We start from the raw sequence: 18,491 nt of genomic DNA, 5'->3' as shown, positions 1-18,491 counted from the left end.
TTGAAGGGTTTCTGTATTTGAAGGTCTTAGTTCAAAAATACTGTATTGCCTTGATGTTAAGCATCAGTTTTAAGACAGTCCACAGATAATGATTATGATATTGGGAAAAACAAAAATAACTGCTGCAAAACAGTACTGTAATAAATATATGCATCTTTTATAAGATGTATCTCAATTTCAGGTATGTTGAAATGTAGAAGAATGTCTTCTTACAATGAGAAAATACATTGACAACAATTATAGAAGTAGCTAATCTTGAAAAGTTATTGTTTAGTATGCAAAGAAATTAGGAAATATGCCATTTTTAACATATTATCATTTAATATTTTTAATCCATTAAGATTAGCAATACTTTATCCTTATGTTGTAGATGAGGAGACTGAGGTACAGGGAGGCTAAGTAACCAATTCAAGGTTGCATAGCTATGCATTGATGGGATCTGGACTACTTTCCAGAACTTTCTAATTGTAAGGTGTATCCTCCTTGCTACCCAACACGCTCTAGTGAATTTTTTCTTTTTCTTTTCTTTTTCCTTTTTCTTTTTTTTTAAGGAAATTAAGAGTGTTGTTGTAATGTAAAGTCTCTGATATTATTTAAGCTATTGTTTGAAGTTTTTGTTGGTTTTAGAATTTTGGACGATTTTAGGTAAGATACATATGTATCTTGTAATACTGAGGGTATTTTACTATTTTAAAATATTTTTTTATTTTTAAAAGATTTTATTTATTTATTTGACACACAGAGATCACAAGTAGGCAGAGAGGCAGGCAGAGAGAAGCGGGGGCTGGGGGGAAGCAGGCTCCCCGCTGAGCAGATAACCTGATGTGGGGCTTGATCCCAGGACCTTGGGATCATGATCTGAGCTGAAAGCAGAGGCTTTAACCCACTGAGCCACCCAGGCGCCCCAAGAGGGTATTTTATTTTACCTGACGGACTTTGACTTGCTTTATATATATGTCTAATGAAGGCAAATCTTGTCCAGTCCTAAAACATTAAATTAATCCAGTTTCCTAAGAGTTTTAAGATTATCTTCAGTAAATTATCTTTACTCAGCATTTTGGCTTAATTTATACCTCCATTATTTGCTGCAAGGATATTTATTTCTTTAATATCTACCTGTAAATATATTACTCTTTCTAAATCAAAAGTGAGTTTCAATTTAAGAGGGCCTTTAATTTCCAGACTTACATATTTAATTTAATTTAATTTTTAATTATTCTTTATCTTTGAAGATTGTATTTATTTATTTGAGAGAGAGAGAAAAAGAGCAAGATCAGGGGAGAGGGGCAGAAGGAGAGGGAGGACCAGACTCCTCGCTGAGCAGGGGGCCCCATGAGGGGCTCGATCCATCCCAGGATCCCAGGATCATGATCAGATTCCAGGGCAGATGCATAACCACCACGTGCCTCTTTTTTTTTTTTTTTTTTTTTTTTTTTTATAAATATTTTATTTATTTATTTGAGAGAGAGACAGTGAGAGAGAGCATGAGCGAGGAGAAGGTCAGAGAGAGAAGCAGACTCCCCATGGAGCTGGGAGCCTGATGCGGGACTCGATCCCAGGACTCCAGGATCATGACCTGAGCCGAAGGCAGTCGTCCAACCAACTGAGCCACCCAGGCGTCCCCCACGTGCCTCTTAAATAATAAAATTTAAACAAGTTGTTTGTAGTTTGCATTCCCTTCACCCCCCTCTTCACTGTAAAAGGAACTTAACATTTTTTTCTCTGTACTTTGTTTTTTACATGATTGTTTCGCAGCAAGGGCAAGTACTTTGTAACCTTCCCATATCCGTATATGAATGGGCGCCTTCATTTGGGACACACATTTTCTTTATCCAAATGTGAGGTAAAGTTTCATCTGTGTTTAATATAATGGGGTGGAAGGTCTTTGATAAATACTATTTTGAAGAAAATGGCGTATGTAGAATTTATTTCCTGTTAAGAGAACTTAGAATTCCTTAATTTTAAACATAATTTTAATATTTTACTTCTATTAAATATTCTTTAATTTGCATATGTGGTGTGTGATAAGTAATTCCTAGGATGGTGAGAAGACAAAAAAAGGAATGGAATTTTGGAATGACTTCCTTCTAAAGAAGGAGAGGAAGAGGAAAACTAGGCTGATAATCTTTGTGAAATGTCAACATTATGTATTTGTCTAGCATTTGAATTTGTAATTTAAATTTAGTTTGCTTTCTGCAGTTTGCAGTAGGATACCAGAGACTGAAAGGAAAAACTTGTCTGTTCCCCTTTGGTTTACACTGTACTGGAATGCCTATTAAGGTAAGATTGCTTTTGGGATTGGTTTCTACTCTTTTTAGCTTAAAGCAAATGTAATGTCCAATTTAAGAGCTTGAAATAGGATTTTCAAATACTTGTGTATTTTATTGCAGTGTTTTTTGAAATGAGTTGAATTTACTATTGTGAAAATTAATTTTTAGAAGATGCTTGAAGAAGTGCATAGAAGACACACATTAAGGTCTAAGTGATTGCTAAGTAATTTTGATATCTCTGTTGGTGACTTTACGTATTAATATTTCAAGTTAGATTGTAACTATTAACAAGTAAAATAGCATGATATTTTATGCACTTGTGATATATAGCATATCAGCATCAAGTCATAGTTTTTTAAAATATGTCTCAGCTTTTGGTTTTTGTCATATCATATTTTCATCATGTTTACAAAAGTCTTCATTTGTCATGAATGTGTATTAGAAATAATTCTAAATAAAGATGGGGCCAGACAATTAGAGTTGAAAGGATTTCCGAAATGCAAGAGGGTTGGGAAATGTAACTGCCATTTCTTTTGCTTCTCCATCCTTTTATTTTGAAAAATGTCACACCTGCAGAAAAGATGCAAATGTTTGGAGAATGAACACCATATACTTTTCACACGTCATTACCAACTCTTACCGTTTGCCATAACTGCTTTAGTTCACATACATTATATGTGCACGCTTTTTTCTCTGTCTATAAACTCGCTGAAAGTAGGTTGCACCCATCATGTTGTGCCACCTCCAAGTACTTGAGTACGTATCTTTGTCTCATTGTCCCATCCAAGAAATTTAACATTCATATAATATTACTATCTTCATCTAATCTCTAGTCAGATGTTTTTAATTGTTCCAGAATGTTCTTTCTGGCAGTTTTTTACTTTGTGTGCTGTGGATCACACGTTGGATTTTGTTATCAGTTCTTCTTGGTTTCTTTTAGTTTGTCATGACATTGATATTGTTTGAGGGTTTAGGCCAGTTATTTTGTAGAATGCCCCATCATCTGAGTTTTCTGATTGTTTCTTCATGATGAGATTTGAATGAAATATTCTGACAAGAATACTATATTGGTGAGGTATAAATCTTCTGCAGTACCATATTGAAAGGCATTATTTTGGCAGTTTGTATAACCTCGGATAAACCCCTTCATCTCTCAGTGTGCATTATCTAACTTACTTATTTTTTAATTTTTTATAAGATTTTGTTTATTTGTCAGAGAGAGAGAGAGAGGGAGCATGAGCAGGGGGAAGGGCAGAGGGAGAGGGAGAAGTCAGCTCCCTGCTGAGCAGGGAGCCCCAGGCAGGACTCGATCTCAGGACCCTGGAATCATGACCTGAACTGATGAAGGCAGAGACGTAACCGACTGAGCTGCCCAGGCGTTCCGCATGTTTTCTAACTTAATGCCTCCTGTCTACCTTGGAGGCTTGAGATAATGATAGAAGATATAAGACAGTCATCTTTAAATTGAGAAATACTATTATTCATGTTATTCAAAATGATAACACTGTATCTTATATATCTTGGTGCCTCTGATGCCTAACATACGGTATACTACATTGAGTACTTTGAACGCTGAATAAATACTTGCTGAATAAATGAAGTAAAAATACTAATTTATAAATTAGTGAATTTTGACACACATAAATTATATCATTTGAGTTTTCTGTAATGAGTCACATGTGTATAGATGTGTTGTAGAAAATCTCAGTCAGGGACGCCTGGGTGGCTCAGTTGGTTAAGCAGCTGCCTTCGGCTCAGGTCATGATCCCAGCGTCCTGGGATCGAGTCCCACATCGGGCTCCTTGCTCAGCAGGGAGCCTGCTTCTCCCTCTGCCTCTGCCTGCCATTCTGTCTGCCTGTGCTCACTCTCTCCCCCTCTCTCTCTCTGATAAATAAATAAAATCTTTAAAAAAAAAAAAAAAAAAAAGAAAATCTCAGTCAATTGTAGTTAGCCAAAGAAGTACCAAAAAATTGTTTCGACCTTGAATGTTGAACTTCACTCTAATGTTGTGTTTGTTATAGGCATGTGCTGATAAGCTGAAAAGAGAAATAGAGCTTTATGGTTGCCCCCCTGATTTTCCAGATGAAGAAGAAGAGGAGGAAGAAATCAATGTTAAAATAGAAGATGTAATAATTAAGGATAAAGCTAAAGGAAAAAAGGTTTGGTGGTTAATAGTATTTATTTTGGTTGAAATTTCAAACTTATATTTGTTTAATTTATATTTGTATTCCCAGTACCTGACACATAAAAAGTACTCCGTGATTTTAAAAAAGTAGCAAAGCCAAAAATTTTTGATGGCCTTTTCCCCCTTTTTACTTTATTTTGAAGTAATTTAGATTTAGAGAAGGATTGCAAGGTAGAGCAGAGTTCCCTCATAATCTTCACCCAGTTCCCCTTATTTAACCATGTATAGTCCTCAGAACTGAGATATTAACATTTGAACAATACTATTCACTAAACTACAAACTTTATTTGACTTACAACAGATTTTCATTGACATCCTTATTCTGTTTGCAGGTCCAATCCAAGCTTCCATATTGCATTTACTTGTCATGTCTCCTTTGTATGTCTCCTTAATCTCTTCCATCTTTGGTTGCCTTTTTGATACTGGTAAATGTTAGAAAAAGACAAAACTCTTTGTTAGTAGCTTATTTGTAACTAAAAAATGATACATGTGGTATTAGAAAAAGGAAATTGAGATTGGTGCTGAGATCTTATCTTTGATGATAATTCTTTATGGTTAGAGTGATTTAATTATTTCTCATATCAGAGTTTTAGTTTGGACTGTAAAATTTGTAAAAACTGTACATCTAAATTCATTAGTATTCTGACATACCAACAGCATGTTTTGGAATGTAAAAAATTGCCAAATTAAATTATTCACTTAAAATTATTGCAGTCCTAGAATTTGCTAACCAATTGTTGGTTGATCTTGATGGGGTTTGCATTTACTGGTTATTTTCAGAGTAAAGCTGCTGCTAAAGCTGGATCTTCTAAATATCAGTGGGGCATTATGAAATCCCTTGGTTTGTCTGATGAAGAGATAGTCAAATTTTCTGAAGCAGAACATTGGCTTGATTATTTCCCACCACTGGCTATTCAGGATCTGAAGAGAATGGGTTTGAAGGTATGTCCATCACCCCCATAGTTTAAGAAAATGTGAAGAATACATTGTGTTGATGATTATATGAGACTTGGACCACCTCTTAATTTAGAATAATATATTCCACCTGTATTGCTCTAATGAGTTGGTACCATTATTGCTATGGACCTTGATGTAAGCAGTGAAGTACTTTAATATTTGTTGTATTGGAATATTTGTTAATAGCAATTAGTAGAAGGGAATTCCATTCAAAGAATATGAAGAAGCCAAAGTTTAGCTTATATATTTAGGAATACATAAAGGTATTATTTAAGTGTTCTTCCTTAATTTGTTGTAATCCCTATATGCTTATTATATGACTATGTGTGTTTCAAAATTGACAAATTAAACACAAGTTAATATAATTATATATTTAATAGAACCTGAAAGTTGTTTTCTTTTTAATGTTTGATATAATTATAGGTTGGAACATAAAGAGCGAAAGAGTAAATAATTGGTACATGGGAATTCTTATTCATAGAAACTCTATAAATTTCTCAAAAATTACCTTTTATCTTTTCTCTAGGTAGATTGGCGTCGTTCCTTCATCACCACTGATGTTAATCCTTTCTACGATTCATTTGTCAGGTGGCAGTTTTTAACATTAAGAGAAAGAAGCAAAATAAAATTTGGGAAGCGGTAAGTTAGTTATCTTTTGATATAATAAAGCAAGAATTCTAATTCTTGCATTGTATTTCACTGCTTGATAGATAGCCTTCTTTTTCCTGTTATACATTTTTCCTTTTTGTTCTCATGTCTCAGTTGTTTCCCTTTTTGTCTTAACAGTATTTTAATGCCTTTGAGCTGCTTACTGTTATGACAAATAAAAACAGGGAGAATGGAAGTTTTGGCTTTTTAAAAAATATAATACCCAGTGTTCATTATATCACATGCCCTCCTTAATGTTCATTACCTAGTTACCCCATCCTTATACCCCTCCAACAACCCTGTTTTTTTCCTGTGATTAAGAGTCTCCTATGGTTTATCTTCCTCTCAGAGTGTTGGCTTTTACGATCTCCCTAAAGATGCTGTTCAGTATTTCCAGCCACGTTCAAAAATAATTTTATTTATGTGTTAGTTTATCCTTTTTTTCTATAAATTGTCTTAAGATTCTTCCTTGATTCTGGGAATATCTGGGTGGCTCAGTTGGTTAAGCAGCTGCCTTCAGCTCAGGTCATGATCCCAGAGTCCTGGGATCGAGTTCCACATCAGGCTTCTTGCTCGGCGGGGAGCCTACTTCTCTCTGTCTCTGCCTGCCACTCTGTCTGCCTGTGCTCGCTTGCTCTCTCTCTCTGACAAATAAATAAATAAATCTTAAAAAAAAAAAGATTCTTTCTTGATTATGTGGATTAATTAAAAGCTACTTGTATTTCATAATTGAGATTATATTTCATATAATGAAATATATGTTTCATACCACAAAGCCAAGTTTAGTGCATATTTTTCAGGGGTACCTTTGTTGAAGGCAGAAAAGTTTCATTAAATAACTAGGCTGGCAACTACTCATAAAAGCATAAATAATTGATATAGACATTTGTTCAGTTAGAAGTTTTAGTTAGAAGAAGTACTGAAAGATATTAGCAACAAAGGCAAATATGTTAGGGTAAAACTTGTATATTATAATAATATTTGTCACTTACTGTTTATTTTTTAGGTATACCATTTACTCTCCAAAAGACGGACAGCCTTGCATGGATCATGACAGACAAACTGGAGAGGTAATTTTTTTTTTTTTTTTTTTTTAAAGATTTTATTTATTTATTTGACAGACAGAGATCACAAGTAGGCAGAGAGGCAGGCAGAGAGAGAGGAATGGAAGCAGGCTCCCTGCCGAGCAGAGAGCCCCATGCGGGGCTCGATCCCAGGACCCCGAGACCATAACCTGAGCTGAAGGCAGAGGCTTAACCCACTGAGCCACCCAGGCGCCCCTGGAGAGGTAATTATTTGTGACATAGAGTAGCTATTATAATAATTCATAATATAGTCATAGAGTTAACAGAGTAGATCAGAAACCTAAAAATAAATTTTTTTAAAAAAAGATTTTATTTATTTATTTATTTGGCAGACAGAGAGAGTTCGCAAGTAGTCAGAGAGGCAGGCAGAGAGGGAGGGGGAAGCAGGCTCCCCGGTGTGCAGAGAGCCCGACACAGGGCTTGATCCTAGGCCCCTGAGATCATGACCTGAGCCGAAGGTAGAGGCTTAACCCACTGAGCCATCCAGGCGCCCCAGAAACCCAAAAATAATTTTAAAATATTCCATTGCTGAGGTGTATTCTGGTGACTGTGAAGAGGGAGGCACAATGACACTGTAGGTGTCTGCATCTTGTCTACCACCTTGTTACTCCAAGAGCGGTGCTAATGACTAGCTGCATATGCTTGTGATACAGAAGCACATTCTTTTTTTTTTTTTTTTTTTTAAGATTTTATTTATTCATTTGTCAGAGCGAGAGTGAGCACAGGCAGACAGAGTGGCAGGAAGAGTCAGAGGGAGAAGCAGGCTCCCTGCGGAGCAAGGAGCCCGATGTGGGACTCGATCCCAGGACGCTGGGATCATGACCTGAGCTGAAGGCAGCTGCTTAACCAACTGAGCCACCTAGGCGTGCCCAGAAGCACATTCTTGAGCCTTTCCCCCAAACTGCTGTTTCAGAAGGTCTGGGGTGGAGCCCAGAAATCTGTCTCTAATATGCTCTCAGTAAGATTCACGTGCAAACTAATGTTTGCGAAGCACTGCTTGGAGAATACGCTGTTCTAAGAGAGCATGGGGCAAGGTAATGAGATATGTGGCTAACTGATGTACACAGATTCCATTTATACTTGTTCTGATCATGTGCTTACTTGCCTCTTTCCAAAGTACTTGTAGCCATGCATATCAGGTCACTCTACATTCCTGTGAAACACATTAGTAGCATTATTCCTTGTAATACTTGAGTGAAGCCAGGGTGATTTACCTAAAGCTCTAGCATAGTGAATCAGTAACAGTGACAGAATCTGACCTTAGGATTCCCTATGCTGCATCTTCCTCTATTGCCATCTCTGAATGCGTTTGTAGTCTAGTGACTACTTTTCAAAGACAGCTTTAAATTATGATGCAACTTGTCTAATAGAAGTGAGAGTTGATCAGAATTTTGAATTTGGAAGACCCAGTTTACTGACTCTGTTAAGTTTTAATGTAGTCAACACCACAGCAGTATCCTAAATTCCAATAGTATGTCATAGTTTTTCAAAGCATTTTCTTGTTCATTGTCTTATGTGTTCCTCAGGACAATCCCATGTGAGTCACAGGACAGTTATTTTACAGACGAAGAAATGAAGGCTCAGAGAGATTGTGACTCCCTTGGGTGAAGCCATTAGTAATAGCCTCGGTTAGGTTTTGAATGCACATCATCTGAACCTCAGATCCAGGGTATTTCTTTGATTCCTGCCTGCTCTTTGGGATTGTTTGATTACATATTCTGACTCCTCTTTTGATAAACACCATTTTGGGTGATTACTCTAAATTTTTCTCCCGTCTTCCATTCTTAAGTGAGCTCTTAGCCAATTGTGTTTTTACTTAGTAGTGTCTGGGCTTCCTTTACGGGTTCTAAGCTGGTGTGGGGTGGGAAGGTGGTCTTTCAAGTCCCTTTTTTTCCCCAAAGATTTTTATTTATTTGAGAGAAAGAGGATGAGCTGGAGGGGATTGCAGTGTAGAGTGAGAGGGAGAAGCAGAGGGATCGTGACCTGAGCTGAAGGTAGTTGCTTAACTGATTGAGCCACCCAGGCACCTCTTTCAAGTTACTTCTTTCACATTAGACCTTTATTTATTTTTTATTATATTTTAAAGATTTATTTATTCATTTGAGAGAGAGAGAGCACAAGCAGGGGGGAGAGGCAGAGGGACAAGCAGACTTCCACTGAGCCGGGAGCCCTACTGATGGGACTTAATCCCAGGATCCGGAGGTTATGACCTGAGCCGAAGGCAGATGCTTAATGATCTGAATCACCCAGGCACCCCCACATTAGACTTCTGTGTGAATATAGTTATCTCCCCACTGGCAGTTTCCGCATTGGAAGAAAGAATTATTCTAACAATGTGAGAATCCATCTAAAAAAATTGACTCAGATCTCTCATGTAGATTAGTGGGTTTAATCCAAGTCTTTTTTTCCCTCTTAAATTTTTGTTTTGTTTATTTGTTTAGGGTGTGGGACCTCAGGAATATACTTTAATCAAGTTAAAAGTGCTTGATCCATACCCATCCAAATTAAGGTAGGTTACCAAACAGTTATTGCTCTTTTTGAAATTACAGATAAATGTGATAGAATCTACAACATTTTTTTGCATAAATATATATTTTTTTCTCCTTAGTGGCCTGAAAGGGAAAAATATTTTCTTGGTCGCTGCTACTCTCAGACCTGAGACCATGTTTGGACAGACCAACTGTTGGGTTCGACCTGACATGAAGTACATTGGGTTTGAGACGGTGAATGGTGATATATTCATCTGCACCCAAAGAGCTGCCAGGAATATGTCATACCAGGGCTTTACCAAACACAATGGGGTGGTGCCTGTTGTTAAGGAATTAATGGGAGAGGTGAGTTGGGTAGGAGATTTTTTAATTTAGTGCTTAAACTAAGAGGAAAATTACAACTGTAACACTTGAGGGAAGGACATTGAAAAAAATCTTTTAAATTAAGGTACATGTACAATGCAGTGTGTAAATTCTATATTTTGTATTTTGGTGCATTTTTATATGTGCATACACTCATGCAAGCACCACCCAAATCAAGATATAGAACAGTTCTAGTAGTCTAGAAAGTGCACTCTTGGCCATCTTGAGTCAGTACTCACCCCTCTCCTGCAAAGGTAACCACTGCTCTGATTTAAGATCAAAGATTAGTTGCTGTTCTCGAACTTTTCATTCAAGTATGGCATAGACAGACTTATATAATCTGTACTCTTTTGTGTCTGGCTTCTTTTGCTTGAATTAGGTCTTTGAGATTCATACATGTTGTGTGTAGGAGTGGTTTTGTTCTTTCTTAATACAGTGGAGTATTCATTGCATGACCATAATTTTATAGCATTTTCAAGTCTTATGTTTCAGTTCAGTAAGTACCTGGTTGAAAAACACAGACTGTCCTCCCCCAAGCGATTTAATGGCTGCAGTAGAAGACGACTACCTGCATTCCTGGTGTAGAATTGCAGCCATTTTTTTCCTGAAGAATCTTGGTTGATAGTAACTAAATCTGGATGATTATGTAGCTTTTATCTTTACGGTTTATTTACTTATCAGTACTTCAGAGTATATTTTATTCCCTTTGGTAAATGCTGATCTTAGGTGTCTTAATAAATAACATTTATTTATTTATTTTTAAAGATTTTATTTATTTATTAAAGAGAAAGATCATGAGCAGGAAAGGCAGAGGGAGAAGGAGGGAGAGAGAATCCAAGCAGACTCTGGGCTGAGCACAGCCCAATGTGGGGCTCGATCTCATAACCCTGAGATCATGACCTGAACCAAAACCCGAGAGTCAGATGCTTAACCAACTGAGCCACCCAGGCAGCCCAATACATAACATTTTAAAAGAAAAAGATGAGTAGAATACTACCTTAGCTCTTTTTTGAATAGACCTTTTATTTCTTGCATATTTTGTAAACCAACTTACTTTTGGACTGAATTGTTACACATTAGCAGGACTCAAAATTCAAAAGACAAAATAGAGAGTACATCACTGGTCACTCAGTTTCCCCTTCCATAGGCAGTCACTAAAATCCAGAAATATTTCACTTAGCTACAAGCAAATGCTTATGTATATATTCTTTCTTCCTCTTATTATTTATTTATTTATTAAGATTTTATTTTTTATTTGACAGAGAGAGACTCAGTGAGAGAAGGAAGACAAGCAGGGCAAGTGGGAAAGGGAGAAGCAGGCTTCCCACTGAGCAGGGAGCCCGATGTGGGGCTTGGTCCCAGGACCCTGGGATCACGACCGCAGCCGAAGGCAGATGCTTAATGACTGAGCCACCCAGGCACCCCGATTTATTTATTTTTTAAAAGATTTTACTTATTCACTTGAGATTGAGAAAGAGCGCATGGGCACAAGCAGGGGGCCTGAGTGCAGAGCCTGACTCCCGGCTCAATTCCACTACCCTAACATCATGATCTGAGTCAAAATCAAAAGACAGATGCTTAACCAATTGAGACACTCGGGCACCCCGCCTTCTTTTTCGTATACAAAAGGCAGTATACTTCATCACATCGTTCTTCGTCTTGCTTTCTTTTTTACTTAATTATGTTTTGGTATTTGCCTTAACAGCACAGAGCTTCCTTGTATCTTCTGTTTCACAGTTGCATGGTATTCCATTGTTTGGCTCTTTCACAGTTTATCTAGCCACTCTCTATAATGGATATTGCAGTAGGTTCCTGTCTTTTTCTGTGTAAGCAGTGCTGCTGCATCTCGTTCTGATGTTTGAGTTCTGTCTGAGACGTTTTTTGGAATTGTGTGATAACACAGATTTTTTTCTGTTCCTAACACAGTTTCTTTGCATGTAAACTTGAGCAGATTCTGGAGTGTGTGGTATAATTAAAAAAATAGTTTTCAGCCCTTACGACTGTCATGATATTTAGCCTTCATCCTTGTGACTCTAAGTAGCTGCTTTATGAATACAGCAGATGGGTGGGAACTGTGTGAAACTGAGACAGTGCATTCCTTGGCTCAACAAGCAGCTGCAAGCTCTTTGTTGCCATTCTGAGAGTATGGGCTCAGTATTGTTGAATCTTTGGATTTTTTTTTTTTTTAAAGAGAAACAGGTTATATTCTTTTTGTTAAATTGGTCTTCGTAATCATTGTTTTAAATGGATATACAGTATTTTATTTTGTTGCTATCTCATTTTGTTAAATGATTTTTCTCTTTTTTAAAGTTCTAGCTATCTATAGGTTTGCTGTTATAGTTAACACAACATTGGGCAGGCTCAAAGAGAAAAAGTTATTTTTTTTCTCTGAGGTAAATTCCTAGGATTGGATTGCTGGGTCCAGGTTATGTGAACATTTTGTATCTCTTCCTATGGTTCTTGTATTGTTTTCCGCAAGGAATACACTGTCACAAACAATATATTAGTGTCCTAATTTCCTGACAACCTTACCACACCACATTTAGGTATCATAATTATTTATAATGATTTATAGTCTAATATGTATAAAAATGTGTTTTGTTCTACTTCATTTATTTTTGAATACTAGCTTCTCAGGGCTTAAAAATATTAATACTGTTTGAGATTTTAATGGATAAAATACATTTTTTCACCTTTATGTTGATTTTTTTGTTCCATAGGAAATTCTTGGTGCATCACTTTCTGCACCTTTAGCATCTAATAAGGTGATCTATGTTCTTCCAATGCTCACCATCAAGGAAGATAAAGGTAAAGAGTTTCTTTCTTTCTAGATGTACTTTGGAAATTGCATTCTGGTTGTACTAATTCCACACTTTCTTATGTAAGGCACTGGTGTGGTTACAAGTGTTCCTTCTGACTCCCCTGATGATTTCGCTGCCCTCAGAGATCTGAAGAAAAAGCAAGTGAGTATCTGAGTTTTATGTTATTTCTTCTTAAATCATCTAATTAAGTACCACTGAACTATGAAATTAGGCTAAAAAGTTATCATGTATCTTTGAGCTATTATCTCAGCCTTGTTTCTTGATGTTTTTGTATTTTCCTTTAAGTATAATATTTCATAGAATCTTGTTTTAAAAGACTTTTAGAGCACTTTTAGGTTTGCAGTAAAATTGAGAGGAAGGTGTAGAGATTTCCCATTTACTCCCTGCCCCTGCACATGCACAGGCTCCTCCATTGTCAAAATTTCCACCAGAGAGGTACATTCATTACCATGATGAATCTGCATTGACACATCATAATACACTGAAGTCCATAGTTTACCTTAGGGATCACTCTTGGTGGTGTATATTCTTTGGGTTTGGACAACTGTATAATAACACAGATTTATCATTATAATATCAGAGAGTATTTTCATTGCCCTAAAAACCCCATGTGCTCTTTCTTTCTGTTCATCTTTCTCCCCTGCGACCTTTGGCAATCACTGATCTTTTCAGTGTCTCCACAGTTTTACCTATTCTGGAATGTCATATAGTTAGAATCATACAGTATGTAGCCTTCTCAGATTGGTTTCTTTCAACTACTCATGTGCATCTGAGGTTTCTCTATGTCTTTTAATCTGCATTTTCCTGATGACATGATGTGGTCTTTTCATATGCTTATTTGCCAGCTATGTATCTTCTTTTGTTGAGGTGTGTCACAGTCTTTGGCTCATTCAAAAATCAGATATCTTTTTTAAGATTTTATTTATTCCTTTGAGAGAGAGCAAATATGCACGTGGGTGTGCACGCACGAGTGGGGGTGGGAGGGGCAGAGGGTGAGGGAGAACCACATTCTCCACTGAGCAGGGAGCCTGGTGTGGGGCTCCCTCCCAGAACTCTTGAGATCATGACCTGAGCCAAGGGCAGATAGGTGCTTAACTAGCTGAGTCACCCTGGTGACCTGGATTGTTTGTTTTCTTATTATTCAGTTTTGAGAATTCTTTGTATATTTTGGATAATAGTCCTTTATCAAATGTGTCTTTTGTAAATATTTTTTCCTGATATTTGGCTTGTCTTTTAATTTCTGAACCTGTCTTTTGCAGAGCAGTTTTCGATTTTAATAATGTGCAGCTTATTTCTTTCATGGATTGTGTCTTTGATGTATCTGAAAAGGCACTACCGTACCTGTGGTCATTTAAGTTTTCACCTACATTATCTCATAGGAATTTTAGAGTTTTGGTTTTACATCTAGGTCTGTGATCCATTTTGAGTTAATTTTTATGACAGTGTAAGGTCTGTGTCTAGATTCTTTTTTTTTTTTTTTTTTTTTTTGCATGTGAATGTCCAGTTCTTCAGTAACATTTGTTGAAAAGACTGTCTTTGAATTATTGTGTTGCCTTTGCTCCTTTGTCAAAGATCAGTTGCTTATTTTTTGGGGTCTGTTTCTGTCCTCTCTGTGTTGGTTCCACTGAACAATTTTCTCTTCTTTTGTTAGTACCACACTGTATTAATTATTATAACTTTATAGGAAGTCTTGAAGCCAGAAGCCAACTGTGTTCTTCAGTATTGATTTGATAATTTTTGGCCTTTTGCAAATTTTGAAATGAGTTTGTTGATACTCATAAAATAACTTGATGGGATTTTGGTTGAGATTGCTTTGTATCTGTAGGTAAGTTGGGAAGAATTGACATCTTGACAAAACTGAATCTTCCAGTCCATGAACATGACGTGTCTGTCCATTTAGTCAGTTTTTTTATTCTGTTCACAGAGTTTCATAGTTTTTCTTACATAGATCTTATGTATGTGTTGTTACTTTTGTACCTAAGTATTTAATTTTGGGGGGTGCTAATATTTATGATACTATGTTTTTAATTTTGAATTCCACTTGTTCATTCTTAATACATTCTTAGTATACTTTTGTGTAATTAACTGTGTATCCTGCAACCTTACTGTAATTGTTTATTAGTTCTAGGAGTTTCTTCTCTTGATTTCTTTTGGCAAGGACATTCGGAATGATACTGAAAAGAAGCAGCGAGAGGGGACATCTTTGCCTCATACCTGATCTTAGTGGAAAAGCTTTGAGTTTCTCATCGTTAAGTATGATAGGAGTTGTAGATTTTTTGTAGATAGTCTTTATGAAGTTCAGAAGGTCTGCATTTTTTCCTGTTTATTAGGAGTTTTTATCATGAATGGGTATTAGATTTTGTCGAAAGCTTTTTTTGCATCTCTTGGTAGGATCATGTGATTTTTCTTCTTTAATCTGTTTTGATGGGTTTCATAAAACTTCAAAAAAAGTTTTCTGATATTCACATTTTCATTGCAACTTAGGGTATGAACCTCATTTTCATGTGTGTGTGTGTATGTGTGTGAATTTTTGCTTTTGATTCACTATTTTTTCATTTAAGCCATTCATTCTAACTTAAACGGTTGAGTTTTTGAAAGTCATAGGTCTGTTCTTGAGATATTTGGTAAAATTTAAAAAATTCTCTGTATGGAGAGGAGAACAAATAATTAAAAAAAGTTTTGGTTTTGGTTCTCTCAGTGATTCTGCCAGTAAAGTGCTGATCATTGTGTTAATTTGCAAAATATTTTTGTAGGCCTTACGAACAAAGTATGGAATTAGAGATGACATGGTCTTGCCATTTGAACCGGTAAGTACATAGAAGATTCAGAATAGTTATACACCTCTCTTTATCAGTGAAAAAAAAGCTAACATTTTCCTTGTAACAAAATTGTATAGTTGGTGAATATAAAAATGAGAGGGAATTTGCGTAAGAGTTTACTTATTTTAATTTGATATCTGCTGTGGCAGTTAGGAGTGAGAAAAAGACCAACCATAAGCATTTTCTTAGCACCTAGCACCTGTAATTCTGGAATAAATGACTTTCTTAGCATCACCAATTTTATAATCACTTATTTTGCTAGTTTGGCCAATTTTCAAGCTTCTAAGGACAAAATTTTTGCCATATTAGTCATGAATGGCTATGTTTTCATATTAATGCCTGGAGAACAAAAACATTTTAATCACTAGCAAATAACTTTCATGAAGAATCTGGAAGACATCATAAACCAGCAATAAGACCATCCTTAAATTTAGTTGTTTACATCATTTTCCTAGTTTCAGAATTTATTATTTAGATAATTATATGCCCGTGTAGGGTTTTGAGCTGGAGAAGGTATGTTTGGTAGTGCAGGAAGGACAATTTGGGGCTTGGTGCAGAGAATTTGGGTAGTTCCTGTGGAGGAGAGTAGGAGGACAAATTCACATCTGGGTGTTAGTCACTGTGATTACTTGATGTATGGTGCTTCTGTAATGATATATAAAATCTGAAATGACTTCATTAGACCGTAGAGGCAAAAGGATTATGCCCCATGGGGCTGTTTTTGTGTTCATTCAGTGTGAATAAGTTCCTGACATGCTGTTCTTTGCAGGTGCCAATCATTGAAATTCCAGGTTTTGGAAATCTTTCTGCTGTAACCATTTGTGATGCTTTGAAAGTTCAAAGCCAGAATGACCGAGAAAAGCTTGCAGAAGCAAAGGAGAAGTTATATCTGAAAGGGTTTTATGATGGTGTAAGTAATAATTTTTAAGTTTTGCTCTGTAATTTTTTCAGTGTTTAGAAAAAAATAGAAAAATTCAATATGGTTTCAACTATATACTGATTTGAGAGAGATTTATATGAGACTGTGTTCTTCCGTTTCCAGATTTATTTTTTAATTATTTAATTTATTTAAAGATTTTATTTATTTAATGAGAGAGAAAAAGAGCACAGGCATGCAGAGGGGAAGAGGGAGAAGGAGAAGCACGCTTCTGAGCAGGGAGCCCAGCAGGGGGATCAATCCCATAACCCTGGGACCATGACCTAAGCCAAAGGCAGACATTTAATGACTGAGCCACCCAGGCGTCCCTCCAGATTCCTTTTTTTTTAAAAATTTTATTTATTTATTTGACAGACAGAGATCACAAGTAGGCAGAGAGGCAGACAGAGAGAGAAAGGTGGAGGCAGGTTCCCTGCTGCGCAGAGAGCCCAACTTGGGGCTTGATCCCAGGACCCTGGGATCATGACCTGAGCTGAAGGCAGAGGCTTTAACCCACTGAGCCACCCAGGCGCCCCGGTATTAAGTAATTTACCTGAAATCAACCAGATAGGTAGCCAGTGGCAGAACTGGTACTCACACTGGTCAGCTTGGCTCTAGGCTTTGTGCCTGCTTGCTTATTTATTTATTTATTTATTTGAGAAAGAGTGAGCTTGGGTGTATGGAAACGGGGTCAGCGGAGGAACAGAGGGAGAGGGAAAGAGTGAATCTTAAGCAAGCTCCACGCACAGCACAGGGCCTGAGGCAGGGCTCAGTCTTAAAATTAAAACCCTGAGATCATGACCTGAGCAAAATCAAGAGTCAGACATTCAACTGACTTAGCCACCCAGGAGCCCCTGGGATTTGTGCTCTTAACCACTGTACCGTAATGATGAATTAGTATAATTTCATAATGATGAATTAAATAGATAAAAAGCATTTTGGCATGTTAGAGGGTTGGAAAGTCAAAAAAAGAGCTTGTGTCTTTTCCATTTAAAATAGAAACTATTTCAGAGAGAAACAGGAGTCACATAGCTGGAGATCAGAATGCCACCTGGAAGGGGATTGTGTGGCTTAGATCTGTGACAACAATGGGCAAGCTAATACTTAGTCCTAGAATTGAATTTCCTCACTACGTAAAAGGCCGAGTTGAAAAACAGGCCTTCCGTAAGGGCCAGGTTTGTGTGTGTGTGTGTGTTTAAAGATTTTATTTATTTGTTTGACAGAGAGAGAGACAGTGAGAGAGGGAACACAAGAGGGAGAAAGAAGTGTGAGAGGGAGAAGCAGGCTCCCCGCTAAGCAGGATCAAGCCAATGTGGGGCTCGATCCCAGGACCCTGAGACCATGTCCTGAACCGAAAGCAGGAGCTTAACGACTGAGCCACCCAGGTGTCCCAAGGGCCAGGTTTATCATATGGCCAAGCAAAGGAAAATGCTCGCTGGCAGCAGGCATAGTTGGAAACAAGTCTAGATGGGGCTGAGCTGCATGTACTCAGTTCATTTTCCCAAAGCCTTCAGGAATGAGATGAGTGAGCCTATTGAAATTAGCTCCAAATGGAAATCTGAGAAGTGGGAAAGAAGTGAGGACTCCTTCCTAATCATGTTCCTGATAGCTATCCTACTTACACCAAAAGAAAAACAAGTGTATTATAAATATTAGTTATCTAAGCTATAGCAGAATAAAAACTTAAGATTATAAGTGTGATAAATTTCATACTAAAAATATCTTGGTTGTGGATGGAAGTAAATTTAGTTAGGAAAAGTTTGGAGGAAACACAAAGCAAATTTTAATCATTTTCTCTTTTTTTTTCCCCCCACTTCTCATCCTTTTAGGTAATGTTGGTGGATGGATTTAAGGGACAGAAGGTCCAAGATGTAAAGAAGACTATTCAGAAAAACATGATTGACACTGTATGTGATAGGCTATCCTCTGAAGGCTG

General features: G+C 36.9%; 1 protein-coding gene across 2 annotated transcripts in view; it reads left to right on the top strand.

Annotated features, from left to right (window-relative positions):
• Positions 1–18,491, top strand: part of LARS1 (leucyl-tRNA synthetase 1) — a 70,272-nt gene that overhangs the window by 11,470 nt on the left and 40,311 nt on the right. Inside the window, exons 3-15 of one of the 2 annotated variants that reach the window (XM_059174952.1) lie at positions 1,756–1,843; positions 2,200–2,280; positions 4,293–4,430; positions 5,237–5,398; positions 5,940–6,052; positions 7,068–7,131; positions 9,588–9,655; positions 9,755–9,980; positions 12,719–12,806; positions 12,885–12,961; positions 15,574–15,627; positions 16,409–16,549; positions 18,385–18,462. In XM_059174952.1, the coding sequence (XP_059030935.1) occupies positions 1,756–1,843; positions 2,200–2,280; positions 4,293–4,430; positions 5,237–5,398; positions 5,940–6,052; positions 7,068–7,131; positions 9,588–9,655; positions 9,755–9,980; positions 12,719–12,806; positions 12,885–12,961; positions 15,574–15,627; positions 16,409–16,549; positions 18,385–18,462 (1,378 nt within the window). The remainder of the gene's footprint in view (positions 1–1,755; positions 1,844–2,199; positions 2,281–4,292; positions 4,431–5,236; positions 5,399–5,939; positions 6,053–7,067; positions 7,132–9,587; positions 9,656–9,754; positions 9,981–12,718; positions 12,807–12,884; positions 12,962–15,573; positions 15,628–16,408; positions 16,550–18,384; positions 18,463–18,491) is intronic. The other variant, XM_059174953.1, reaches the window with a different exon arrangement.

This window comes from Mustela lutreola, chromosome 5 (genome assembly GCF_030435805.1).
Source record: "Mustela lutreola isolate mMusLut2 chromosome 5, mMusLut2.pri, whole genome shotgun sequence".
Classification (NCBI taxonomy): Eukaryota; Metazoa; Chordata; class Mammalia; order Carnivora; family Mustelidae; genus Mustela; species Mustela lutreola.
This window is presented reverse-complemented; position numbering and strand designations above follow the sequence as displayed.